This window comes from Lethenteron reissneri, chromosome 33 (genome assembly GCF_015708825.2).
Source record: "Lethenteron reissneri isolate LAM-NWPU_2019-01 chromosome 33, ASM1570882v1, whole genome shotgun sequence".
Classification (NCBI taxonomy): domain Eukaryota; kingdom Metazoa; phylum Chordata; class Hyperoartia; order Petromyzontiformes; family Petromyzontidae; genus Lethenteron; species Lethenteron reissneri.
Window position 1 is genome coordinate 10719950 of NC_083811.1, and position 14558 is coordinate 10734507.

Sequence of the window (14558 nt, forward strand, 5' to 3'; positions counted from 1 at the left end):
ATGAGGATATTTGAAAGCTGTTTGTCAATCCACGGCTTCCCCATGTCATGCTGATGTTCATCATAGGTGTCAATTGAACATACTTGACCACAATAAGCAGTGAGGTTTGGCCAAGATGGGCAGGGAGGGGACCAGAACTGGTTCAGATGTCAATTGTCACTGATGTTAACCACGGGCAGAAATCAACAACTCTCTGGGTTCATAGCACTGTGTGCCAACCATGACACCGGCATTCCACCTCACACCATAAATAACCAACTTCTATTCTGTCTCCACAAAATATTTTCTTAATTCTGTTAGTATATTGGCCTATTCTACATAATTCAACCAGAAGATTTTTTTTTCTAGCAATTTTTCTAGCACGGTCGGTTACGTATGGTGCGAAAGAAGTTCAACATACATACATACAACTACTGCTGGATTACCAGATGTTATTGATAAGTGCCCTCTCTGCACCGTGAGCCATCAGCACAATAACAACAATATTGTTTCAGTTAATATATTAAATATGACGTTAAGATAAGCCAAGCAGGTGTCACACTATTTTTCTATTTAAACTTTCCTCCTGGCTGTCGCCTGATGAGGCTGGTTGTAATTACCGGCGAAACGTCGTTCTAGAATTTTAAATATTGTGGGATTACTCTCCAACACACCGTTGTGCTGAACTAGTAAATAATTGGCACGTTTTGTTTACGTGACAGACCTTAATAATTGGCTGTGGCGGGTTTAACGACACATTTATATTTATATTATTGGTTCTTTTAGTAAAGTCACGTAGAAGGGAAATAATAAATAATATAAATATAAAACAATAAAAAATATTTATATTCTTTTATTATTTCCCTTCTACGTGACTTTACCGAAAGAGCCAAGAATATGAATCTCTGCAGTCACGAAAGCTTTAAATCAAAACATTTATATTTATGCAATCTAACTAAAAAAACACCTCATTGAGATAAGTAGACGGTTTCTTTGGAGTATTCATGCTTTGGGGAGAGAGTCAAAGTCACGGAGGAAACCCCCTTCATGCGAGAGACGAACACTTGAACTCCACAGACAGAGGGAGAGTCACAAACCTACTTGCTCTAACCTCCACCAGCAGACACCTTGATGGGCCTTTGCAGCTGGGTGTGTCTCACACGTATGAACACGGCACGATTCAAAATATTCCACTTCTTAGTCTGGGATTATGGGCAGAACAACAGATGTAGATGACTCGACCGAGAAGTAGGTGGATCTCTCATGGGAATCAATTCTCCCGAGGTGTGTGCCCCCTGTTCTGATGGCCCCTTGATGAAAAAAAAATCTGTGTCTGCTCGGTGGCTCGTGCAAGCTGCGCTTGAGAGTGAACGAGAGGGAGCAGCGAGTGAGAGTGGATGTTTGCCCTCCCTGTGTGTTTTAATGAAGGCTGTGTGGCGAGCCTCCCTTCATGGCCCATTCGCAAGAGAAGCTCTTTGAGCTGATCATTAAGGGAGAGCTGAGCTTCACCCAGCCAGCCTGGGAGGAGGTCAGCGAGAACGGTAAGTCATCTCTCGAGTGCTATCTTGCTCATCACAATGTGCCGCTTTTAACTTTCGGATGGGGCGGCGTTAGCGTAAAGTCGCGGCTGCACTCTGGGATGTCCGTGTGTGTCCGTGTGTCCGTGTGTGTGTGCGTGAGTACGCGTCCGCGCATGTGTACGTGTCCGCGCGCGTGTGTGTGTGTGTCCGTGTGTGTGTGTGCGCGCGCGTGAGTACGTGTCCGCGTGTGTGTGTGTGTGCGCGTGCACACCATGTGCCCTCGTGTGCCTGCACGTGAAACGCACGCGTTTATTCCATTCTATTTCATTATATCGTTGCGCCAGGTAATTCACGCCTAATGTGTGTAGCTATGCCTTGGGATCAGCAGGTGTGTTTTTGAAACCTTCTGCGTTCAATTCTCCACTTTCATGGCACCCAAGAGCTTAAAATAATTGGGCATCAGCTGTCCCACTGCATGTTCCCGAGCACAGACTGGAGTGCATAGCCATAGGTTGAGTGGGCTGATCCTACACCTAGGCTTTCATCTGCTCCCAGCGTAGCCCGTGTCACTTAAAAATATACCGCGGCGCTCTATAGGCAGGCCAGGGAGCCGTACTCGGGGGGGGGGGGGGGGGTCAGTCCTTTGTCATTCCACTGCTAGATGAAGGTCTCCCCACATCTTGTAGGTCAAGGAGGTTGTTGCTTGATGATAATTCCCCACGCCGGTCAGTGCTGGTTGGATGAAGGGGAACCGGGGGTGGTCTGGGTGGGGGGGGGGGGACAAAGGAGTTGAACCCAGGATCGGAATGTTCCAGAAATCACTCACCGCTGATGTTAGCAGGAGGCCGGGAATCAAACTCGGGTAGTTGAGAACCAAACTGCCACCGCTCCACTTCAATGCGATGATTAAAAATATAATGCCATGATGTATTTGTGAACATTTCTAATTGCCAATTAGGATACTGTTACTGCAGGATTTGGTTTGATTTTGAGGAACGTGTGATGCAAAATGCCGTTTGCCTTTGCTATTGTATCATCAGCTGATAGATTTTAGAAGCTGTGTGTGTGTGTGCGGGTTATTCATTGGATTATTTTTTGTGTTAATTTTCTCATTAAATATTAGCGCATTGAAATGCAGTTTATCATGATGACTTTTAAGAAGAGTATATTTCGCACCAACTATCATATTCACTAATTATCCTTCCCTCGCACCTGCGATTAGGATGGTTGGCTACGTACGGTGTGGAAGAAGTTCAACAATACATGCATACAAAGTCTCGGGGTCATAGTTCATACAAAGCAGCCGGAATGTAAGCTTCTGACCCTTGAGTTGAAGTGCATGAGGATGATGCTAGGAATTTCATGTCAGTATTGGACACGCAACCTGCAAGTTTTAAATAGGAGCCGGCAAGGAATTTCTGTAGGTGACTTCAGGAAGGAGACGTTAAGCTGAGAGCGAGGCAGGATGGAGGAGGCCATGATTCCGAGGGAGGCATCAGGGTGGCACGCAGATGTTGGGATATGGCAAGAGTGCACCTTGGATGACTTGCATCCCACTGGGATATTTGCACAGGGTTGGTGTACGGTGATTTTTTTCTGCAATATTTTGCTGTCTTTTCTTGCGGTTGCACCCGATTCAAGAGCCGAATGGCTCACAGGGCTATACCTAATAAATGAACTTTGAACTTACGTTGACATTGCAATAACTGCGAGGTCTAGCAGAAGCAAAGACGCAATGGCAACATCATTGGCAATTACGATCTCTTTATCTAACCAATAATTTACATTTAATCAGATATTTTTTTTGTTAATATGCAAAGCTACCTCTTTCTTATCATTCCTAGATTTGTTTTGTCATTGTTGTGTTGTCGCCAATGTGTGTGTTCAATGAAAAGAACCAAGAAAACACTTTTACTTGGATTTTTTAAAAAGTTTAATAATGAAAGCCCATGAGTAAATGAAATGTCTTAATCTTTGCTTACGTTTCAAGAAATAAGACTGTATTGTTCAACACATTTTTCTCTCTTTGTCTGGCCATGGTGACTCAGCTCAGTGCTCAGCAAATGCTACCTTGTTATCCAGCCTCGATAAAGCCCTAATAGGCTGGTCACATATACTTTTTCCCGCGATTTCATTATTCATCATCATTGCATGTTATGCTACCAAAATTGAATGGCTATCCTTCAGGCTTAGGCTGGAGGTGGACTGCATTCCGATAGCATTAAAGTGTGGCTCACGGCTGGGCACACTATTTTATGTGACCTTGATTCCTTCTAATTTTTTGGTTTTATCGCCATGGAATGATGGACTTTAAAGTTAGAAAAGATTTAACAGGGGGAAATAAAACTCTTTATTTTGCTATTCACTCGTCATTCCCTCGACTTGCCGACTCACGGAGAGATGAGAGTGGCATTGAGCTGTTTGAGTCACATTGCTTTTACAGGAGCTCCCACGGCGTTGTACGCCTCTTGAAATACTTTATAATTGTGCACCCTGCCCTCTGCACAAATGAGGTGGGGGGGGGGGGTGGAAGTCAAATCTTAACACCGCCATCGTCATCAACAGGCGGGTTCGTTAACCCTTACAATTTATTGTTCTCTGGATGCCAACAATGGCAGTCACAGACGGAAACACACTCCGTCTGTGAGACGCCTTCACAAGAGCAGAGCGACCGCACCAGAAAGGGAGGAACTTTGCAGTCGGGCAATTAAGCCCTCATGAGTGTCTTACCGTGACATTTCGTGGACACACTTTATCTGTACAGCATGTTATGCATCACTTTATGAGATATATATATATACATATATATACTATGCAAGATATAATATGGAAATGTTCATGATAATATTCTTCAACGGAGCACGGCCTTGACGTGACAAAGAGACTCGAGGGCCTTGTAGAACTGGGTAGCCGTCCTGGCGCCGTGGCGGTCACGTGCTCGGCGAGAGACGACACGAAATGGGCTCCCTTCATCAACCCACATTCACCGGCATGGCGAAGTGTGGTCAAACCATCGCCCCCCTCGCACCATGACTAACGCACCCTAACCATGGCCCTCTCGTAATAATATTTTCCTCCGTGATGGGTGTGGTTGAAGCAAGTGACAGTGTTTCGGGCTAATCCTACATAATGCACGAGCATAATATGACTTTGAAACCCCCCCCCACCTCCTACGCATTCCACAAGTAGTGACTAATCCCATATCTGCATTTTCCATAAATATGCTAAATTCCTCTTGATATGCAAATTCTTTTGTCAAGGCGCTCTTCCCCCTCCAACCCAGCTTAAATATACGCTGCCAAGCCTGGTGGTGTTTCATTCAGACGTTGTCTTCCCGACAAACCTGTTCTTCACCTGAGGACGGCTGCTTGCGTTGTGGCCGAAACGTCGTGAGAATTATTTTATTATGTTTTATTTTTATTATTTTATTATTTCCCTTCTACGTGACTTTACCGAAAGAACCAAGAAGAACAATGTCTACGTTGCGAACTTCCGAACTACCGAGTCCAAAGTGGTGACCCAGGCTCTCAGAGGTTCCCGCTCGGCAGTTTGGCATCGCGCATTCTCCACGCACGCAGCTAACTGTCGCGATTCGTCTTGCCAGTGAAATGTATGACGTGCCCATGGTTCTGTGTTGTTGGGACCTAAGAGCCATTGTGGCGGGGAAGGCTTGCGGTAGGCCGGCCGTTATGTCACGTTAAGATGAAATAACACCGCAAACGCTGATAATGTCGCGTTGGGAATGAAACGTGGCTTTCATCAGGGTTTGGACGTGAATGGCCCTCGTTTGGCAAACCTGTTAGGGCAGCCCTTAGTGAAATAAACCTGCCACCGGATGGCAGCCTCCGCTCCTCTGATGTGTAAGTTGTGTGTGGCAGGTGCGCACAGCAATAAACAATGGCACTGTGAATTCACCGTATAAAGATATTAAACAACACAATGACCACTATCATGGCTACTACTCTTACTACTGCTCATGCACATAGCCTGTCAAAAACCAAAATGTCATTACATTTTTTTTCACGTGATCACTATTACCGTATCACTCAATAACGTCAGTGTCTTTCTGTTCAGATGTGTGTGAGTGATTGCTCGTCTCCATTACTGCCTCTGAGCCAGTGGTGGAAATTCCACATTGCTATGGCAGGGATCAATCTCTATACAGGACAACCACTGCTGATGAATGGCCCACGATAGGTTGAACTGACGTCATCTGGGATTTAAATTCATGATCTGCAAATTTAATGTTGGGTGGAGCGGTGACAGTGCTCAGCGCATTGGACTGTGCAACCTGAGTTCGTAGCAAAGTGGGAAGAATTCACCTGCTCAAGTTAACGCTTTTTAAATGGACACAAGTAGAACTTTGGCATAAAATGACCACGTGGCCTCACCCAAAGACAAATCATTGTGTTGGCTAAGTTAAGTTGAAGATAATTGACATGTACGTTCCAACAACACGCCACAAAGCTATAGAAGTACAGTACAGGCAGTCCCCTAATACGAACGTCCAAGCTTGAAACATCTGCAATTACGAATTAATCGCCAAAAAGATGTTATTTTTTTGTTACAATCAAACTTATGAATATGCAACGACATAATCAAACGTTATACAATCTAGCGCCATTCACAATTAAATTATCAAAGTGCTTCATGAGTAAACATGAAATTGCATAAATAAAATGTAATTTCCACGTAATAAAAAGTATACACATAAGTTCAAATTATACAAAAGAGATGATAAAATACATCTTTAGCTTAATTTAAAAAACCGAACACCTTCCTTATCAAACGGTGTTCATGGTGCACTCCACATCAACAAAACGTCAACCTGCACACTGCACCACAAACACCTGACATGCTGCACCACGAACACCCTGCACGCATGATCACGTGACCCAAAACCCTCGACTGAGAATCTCAAACTCAGACTCTAAACCCACAAACTTATCTCAGGAACCCATAAACCAGGACTACGAACCCACAAACCCGGTCCGCGAAACCACATTGCCTACTTCCCACATTTGTATATTCTTCAAAACGAGCCTGAATGATTATTCTTGTAACATCATTGTGATACCATTATGATATTACATTCTGTGTACACGGAGTGTGGTTGCAACTTGGCCTCCGCTCTGCCTCTCTCCTCCACAGCCAAGGAGCTGCTGCGAGGGCTTCTCAAGGTGGACCCGGCTCACCGGCTTACGGCCAGCGAGCTTCTGCACGACCACTGGGTCACGGTAGGTACTAAGAGTAAACTGTTACAAGTGATGCTTTTTTTCATTTTATGTTACCAGGCAAGGCCCATTCAGCTGCTATATTGCTCTTTTTCAAAAGCGACCTAGCTATCACAAATGATAGCTCAACGAAGTAGCTTATCACGTGGACACTTATTGATTCTAAATGTGGAGGGAAAAACCGGAGAACCACGGAGAAAAATCCACGCAACCCCAGGGAGAGAGACACGCAAACTCCAAATATACAGCAGGCATCAGGGTCGGGATCGAACACACGACCTCCTGCATACCAGGCGAGGGATTGAACATCTCACCACTGCGACACGCGAGGCCATCTCTGCTGGCTGGAGGTGGCGTCCCGTTTGGGGATCAAAACATTTATCACAATACCAGGACTGTGAAGAATTGCACACAAATGCATTGTCTTGAGTCGAGTATTAGGATGCAAATTACAAAAAAATGGAACCTTTAATGTCCCAATAAGACATACAGATTCCCCAGGATAACAGCTTTCTCTAATAAAAGATGATCCTGGGAGAGACAGCATTGGTGGCAACTCTACTGTTGACACGGCAGGTATCTGTGATGTGAGTGTAATGCAGTTCCAGTGAATGTGTGTGTGTGTGTGAACCTTAACTTTATTTGCTGTCTATGTGGGTATAGAGTATGTTGGAGTGGGTGCACTGAGCTATAAAACCTGTCACCTCTAAGTTCTAAGTCCTGACCATGCCTAACATTACTTCTCAGAGGTGTAACAACTTCTCCCGGGCCACTGCAAGGTGAAATCAGCCTTGACAAAATGAGTATTTGCTGTAGCATGTGAACATCGCTAGCGGGGAGATGAAGGTAGCCTGGTCACAGTGCTGGTCACACCACCCTTGCATGGCCGATTTGCCTTGATGGGTGCTCGCTAACAACACTTGCCCCAACACTCTTTACGACTATATGAGGGAACTTTGGCTATTTGAATACGATATGTATGCACAGCCCTTTGGAGGTGAAGTTGATGGATCAAGCGTATTTGTAGATTTTATCAGCCGAGCAGTGGCGGCTATGCACATGGCCTGTCATCCAGCACTGTGGAGGCAGTGCGGGTGTATGGATTGCACGGATGTGGTGAAACTCCCATCCCATTGGACGCTCAGGGGGAACCATACCCTGGCTCGCCAGGAAAAGGGAGTACAGCAAGTGGTCCAATTACAATCTGTGTCCATCTGTATGGGGATAGGATGTTGTCACCTCGCGCGCGAGGGTTTTCTCCAGGTGCCCTGGTTTCTTCCGACGAGTATAAACACTCATCATTAATTGGCTGGGAAGATATCTAAATACAAACCTAATGCAGGACCCTGCCTGAAAACGAATCATACGTCTCAGTGTGGCTTTCCTGGATCAGTAATTAAATGAACATCATTGTATTAAATTTCGATTTAAAGCTTTCGTGACTGCAGGGATTCATCTTCTTGGTTCTTTCGGTAAAGTCACGTAGAATGGAAATAATAAAATAATAAAAATAAAATATAAAATCATTCTCATTATTTCCATTCTACGTGACTTTACCGAAAGAACCAAGAAGATCATTGTATTACATGATGCGACTCCCTCACTCAGGGCTTATACGCGACCAGCAGGTGGCAGTGCAGAAAATGCATTCTGACTTGGTAACAAAATACAATATTTCATATTTCCCACACAAATAATAAAAATTGCAGCAATGTATTACATATCTGTACCAAGGTCACATTGTCTACTGTTGTAGATGTCTCTTTCTCGGCTTGACAGACGCGTGAAATGGGTTTCGTCCAGTCGCACGAAATCTTTGGACAGTGTCACTTGTAGCTTTGCTCTCCAACACAGAACCGGCGTGCTGTACTAGTGACGAATTGGCGTGTTCTGTTTACGTGACAAACCATTGCTAGTTGACGGTGGCGGGTGGTGGCGGGTTTAACGACACATTTATATATTGGCGCGATCCAACCCAAAAAAACCTCTATTATGGATATTGGTGGCAGCATCCAACTTGGCTTAAATCGAAAAAAGTGTCCTGAATTCCTAACTTCTTGGCCTCGTCAACTGAGCTCGAATCCCACTGATCCTGCATTGAAGATGCCTCGTGCATTACACACAAAGTCTATATTCCAGGACTTTAAGCCGATGATGTCCCGAGGAGGAGAGAGAGAGAGAGAGAAAAAAATCCCCACATTTTTAAGGCATTAAAGCTTGGGTATATTCGCACTTGCGTAAGCTGACACGTCTAACTTTGATCATATTTTACGTTTTTGATCACGTATTCATGTGTCCTTAATGAGTGCCTAAAAGAGAGAGTGGGCACGCATTTATATCACTGGGTTAGTACAAATTAAAGTATATAGCGTATTAACATATAGAATGGGCTGTCTGCCTTGCATTTAAAGGAAGCACTTTGTGACGGGCCAAATTGTACTATTCCTGATGAGCGTTTAGTATGCGTCAGTTGACCCCAGGAAGCTGTGTGGATTTGTACAAAATTAAGCAATAACCAAATGGTGTTGTATTTATCTAGGTGCTATGAATCACGTAATAATGGACACAAAAGCTCCATTGCTCATCGCCTATATATTTGATATCAAGGGCAAAAAATGCAACGCTGCATGGATCTCTATTTAAATTTGATCATCTTTGTTTTTCCCCGCTTAATAACTGGATTTGGGTTTTCATTCGAATGTAGAAGCGTAGCGTTCTTATGCACATTAATTATTATTAATAAAGGTTTGCTATTTAATTACTGCGTTTCTTTATTGCAAAAAAGCAATTTTGTGGTGAAAGTAATGAATTAATAAAAAAATACAAATTAATTTTTCATACGTATATAATTATACGCACGTCAAAAGTTATTTTAAAATGAACCAATGCGATGATTTTCTTTTGCAATTTTCAACCAAAACTAAAAAATGCTCCTTTTCATCGTAGCTGCTGAATTAAACATGATGTGGGTAAATTAATTTTCTCCGACAATGTTTGAACGTGCAAATTCCATGCAATGCAGGCAATATAAAAAAACATAATTACTTCCACAATGGCACAATATATAATTCCGTTTGATCTTATTTGACTAGCCTATCAAGCTGCACAACTTTTGCGGGGTGGGATTTTTCTCATACTTGTCTTCGATGAGATTTGACTTCACCCAATAGCGAAGCGTGCGTACAATTTTTTAGGTCAAAGTCCTCTCTGTAATGCATTGTTATTTATTAATTTTTCGTGCTATGTTTGTCAAATTAATTGTCGTGTCATATTGGTGGAGAACTCGAGGCTCGCAATCGGAAGGCTGACAGCTTATGTCCCACTAAAAAGTTTACTTGGCTCATGATTCTCGTGGGGGTTGATAAAATAAGTACTTCTTTGTGGGAAGTCAGCAGAGGCTGTCTTGTAGAGAAGTTGACCACCACCATGAGAATGTGGATTGTATACTTATGATCACGGGAACTCTCAAGCGCTAAACATTTCTCATGCAGGGCTCCAGGAACGGAAACCATCAGCGGACAGCGCTGCCTCGACAAGCTGAACTTATCTCTGATCCACTCGCATGGCGTGTGTGGGCCGGGTGCTGCCCCCGCAGGGTGACACCTCAAGCCTCGGCAGGCCGCTCAACGTGCTGGAGATGATGAAGCGCTACAAAGAGATGGGCGGCGGCGAATGCGATGGGGAGACTCGGTGGGAGGGAGCAGCCGTGCAGCGCGACGCCACTGGCGGCGATGGCGGCGTCGACGGCGCCGGCAATGGCCTGGGACCCGGCGGGGAGCTGGAGGCTCGGGGGCGCTCGGAGGCCGGAGACGGACCTGCGGCGAGCGAGAGGCACGAATGCAAGTCGGCCACGGACGGTGATGTGGCCAGCGGCGGTGGAGGGAGCAGTGGCGGAAAACCACCGACTCCGACTAGAAAGGTGGACATTGCCGCATCACAGCATCGTCATCATCATTGGGAGCATCATATCACTCGCCACGTCGGCTTTCGCGGTTGTGCTCTATGATAGCTGTCCGATGTATTTCGCTCCATGTGCTGCAACTGAAGAAGCTTTCAGAACGTGGAGTAAAACGTCGGACATCATGCCGAACAGCATGCGGTACAACCCAGAAACACATCATAGAGCGATTGTGAGCAACATAATTCACCATCATCATCATCAACCTCTTTTAGAAGGTTTTTTGTCACAGAAAGCGATTTGTGAATTGCTACGAACCTCCTTCCTCCCACCCCCCTCCCACAAAGTCCATAACCTCTACTTTAATGCAATTTAAATTACGTCTTTGATCACGTATCAATGTCCCATAAATTTTTTTTTTTTTACATATTTTATTTCTCTGGTGTTCCCAGACAGCTCTTTTACCAGCCCTAATAATAAGAGAACCCACACCAAAACAAATATCATAGTGATATACTCCTGTTCAGAGTAATAATAAACACCAGACATCACTCTGCCTATTCTTTCATTTACATGCTTCAACGTTGTATTTTAGATTCAATTTCCAAATTGTTCAGGCCTGGGGTAAGTTGACATTTAGCTTTTTTGTGTCAGTAGTTATTTACTTGTCTGTATCACAATTTCAGATACACTTTGCCTCTGTGTCTGCTTTAATAGATGGTTAAAAACAATTTTTTATTAAAGTTTTTTTTAAAATCATCGGTTTGGTCATTACTGGCAACTCTAAACCCGACTCTTAAATGTCACCACGAACAGTGGGTTCTTGGCAATGTCTGCAGTAGTGGTTATGGGAATGAAACTTTATTCCAGATACTCAGATTGCCAGCAACAACCTGCAATCATTTGCAAAATGCTAGTAGTAGGCAGTATAGTTTGAATCTTGATATATAATTTCACGCAATAACTCATTGATTTTTCAATTTGAACCACATGCTAGACATTTGTAAAAAAAAAGTTGCTATATGTTTTATTTTTATCCAGCCATCAGAATTCTGCCTTGTAGCACAGACACCCAATTTCAAGCCGTATTAAATTGGATAATGATGCATCACCAATGGGTAATGACGCATCACCTGAGCAGGTGGCAAAGCCACATTGGGAATTTGGAGTGACCTCCATGCAGGCAGGAGTGGCAGCAGATCGGCACGGAGACAGTTGGCATCCACTTATTTTAAGTGCCTGGCAAAACTTTTTGCTCAGGGGCTCATACATCACGTCCCTTAAATACAAGGTAGCCCTATCACCTGTCTCGTTATTGGTCTGGTTCGCGCTAAATTGATATAATGGCAGATTTGTGAGCTAGTAGCAAATTTGTGGTGTTCCTCGCAAAGTGCGACATGACGTGTTGTTTGGGATTGATTGCAACTGGAGCGGTGCTTTACCACCAGCAGCAATGTCCGCTTGCGTGCGTGGGGAGCGGTGGCGCAGCGGTTAACGCTCTGCAATACAAACCCAGCAACCCGGGTTAGATTCCCGCTCACGGCCAACACCAGTGACGATTATCTGAACCGGTCCTGGGGTTCCTCTAGGTCGACTCAGCCTCAAATAAGTACCCGGTGCGGTGTGTAAACATCGCAACTAGGGAGACAAAGGTGGCCGGGCATGGTGCTGACCACTCACCAGCGTGCTATGTTGGCCTGCACAGGTGCTCGCTAACAGCAATTGCCCCAAAAGTCTATTAAGGCTATATGCAGGGAGTACAGGCGATGCATCTGCCAGTCATCTCAGTCAGTCAACCCATGGCTCCCGGGTGTGTCCTGTGACCTCCTGCCAGCGAACCTCCAACACTCCACGTGGCCTCAAAGTGCATCTCGCCTGGCACAAGCACTCTAGTCACATCATCACCACTTAGTGGCGAATTGCAGCTGTGGCTGTTGTGTCCACGGTGCACGCTGACAGCTCTCGCCCCAACAGTTGTTTCTTTACGTGTTCACGGGGCGTATTTGTGTAGCGTCTGGCTGGGTTTTTGCAGTTGCTTAGGCGCACTTAGTTTACGTTTTGAAAGTTCAAATCCCATTTGGGATCGGCTCAATGCATCGTAGCCTGGCAGCGATGAGCTGACGAGCAGTTTTCTTCGGGGTCAAAAGCGGTTGCCTCACGGACAGACTGAACTCTGCCAGAGGTGGAAATTGGAATTTGGAATTTCCACCTCTGCCTCGAAGTCACGAACAGACGATGTGCCGCATGCCACTCCTCGAGCTAATCATCCACAGCCCTTTGTCAATCTATTGCTGGATGAAGCCCTCCCCGTGCCGCATTTTCCATAGTGGTTGCTTGACCATACCTCACCGCTGTGGTCAGCGCGGGTTGGTTCAGGGGTGTTGGGCGGTAAAGGACCGGATCCGATATCACATGGCACTGATGTTAGCCACGGGAGGAAATCAAACTCAGGTCGCCGGGTTCACAGCTCCATGCACTAAGCACTGTGCTGTGTATGTAGCAATTTTTTTCGCACCTTACCTTAACCAACCACGCTAATCGAAGGTGCAGGGGAAAGACAAACTAAACAGTTCGAAAGAAATTTGTTTTCAATTCAGATCTTAAAATTGTGTGTTTTTTCTCTCAAAGCATTTTCTACTTTCATCGTCATCATCATCAGTGTTGGTCAATCCACTCACTGCTGAATGAAGACTGCCATCATTCACAGTACTGCTGTGTTCTTGAGGCTTGGAACTCCCCCTTCTTCTTCTCCAACGTCTCCTTCTCCTTGTGCTGTCCTGTTTTATGCCTCCAAAGCCCCCTCTCTGGAAGCTTCTATCACCCTGCCCCCCACTCCCTTCGGTCAATCCTCACCCTTGCCTACGAACGGTTCTCATCCGTCCTTCTCCAGGCCACCCTTTCATAATAAAGGTTTTTGGGTGAGATCGCGTGAAGTATAAATGTGTCGTAACCCTCCACCACCCGACACAGCCACTCAGCAAGGGATTTGTCACGTAAACAAAAAGCGACATTGAGTTACTACTTCAGCCCCACCGGTGAGTTTATTACCTTTCAAATCTTTCCTCCAATCCCTTTCAATCTTCGCCTCCGGAACCAATCACCAGTGGGAGACCTTGGCCGACTTTCCTGATTGTTTGCCTGACAGTAACACTTGTGTTAGGTAAGCGGTCTGTTATCTCGGTCGTTACACACACACACACACATATATATTGCACAGAGGGGTCCAGCAATGATTTAAATGCACTCACTTGTAAGCAGAAGGACACTCTTGTATCCGCATTTAAGTGCTTATTTTTCAGTAGATCGGCTTATTGGCTCACCAGGACCAATACTATCCGCAAGGCTTTGATTTAAGCAAGAAAACTCGGGGCCAGTTTGAACCCTCCAGGTCTCTTCACAACAATGCATAACGAGTTTGATCTCGGTGAAAGGGAGAATTAACCCCTTCGAGTATGCATACGCAATCACCTAATAGAACGAGAAACAAAAGTCCGGAGAATAAAGATCCTGCTGACCAAAATCTATATCCATCAGGGTTAATCAGCACCGAAGCTCTGAAGTCAGAATCAATACAACTTTATTGGCAGGATGTATTATTCATACTGGGAGAGATGCCTTTGAACAAGGCTATTAAGTTTTTAGATATGTTAAATATTTAAGCTTGAGTAAGTGTATGCTGCGTTTGTGTGTAGCAGTTGTGCGGAAGAGCTGTAATGCCTTGGCTTAGAGCGGAGTATATTAATTAGCGAGTGCTATTTCTTTTGAGTGCGCAAAATAATTAATGGCAGTGGCGCGGGGTGAGCATTCATCATCATCATCATTGCCGTGGTCATGCGGGAACACGCGCATGGGACGCGGGCGTTCTAGGCCTAGGGTGAAAAAGACCTCGGCACCGTGGTCGCAAGGGGCAGCGATCATCAAACTTCC

General features: G+C 45.0%; 1 protein-coding gene across 4 annotated transcripts in view; it reads left to right on the forward strand.

Moving 5' to 3' along the window:
* Positions 1 to 14558, forward strand: part of STK33 (serine/threonine kinase 33) — a 110312-nt gene that overhangs the window by 83332 nt on the left and 12422 nt on the right. For all 4 annotated transcript variants that reach the window (XM_061564597.1, XM_061564594.1, XM_061564595.1 and 1 more), the window contains 3 exons: positions 1408 to 1520; positions 6651 to 6736; positions 10329 to 10652. In XM_061564597.1, coding sequence (XP_061420581.1) covers positions 1408 to 1520; positions 6651 to 6736; positions 10329 to 10652 — 523 coding nt within the window. The remainder of the gene's footprint in view (positions 1 to 1407; positions 1521 to 6650; positions 6737 to 10328; positions 10653 to 14558) is intronic.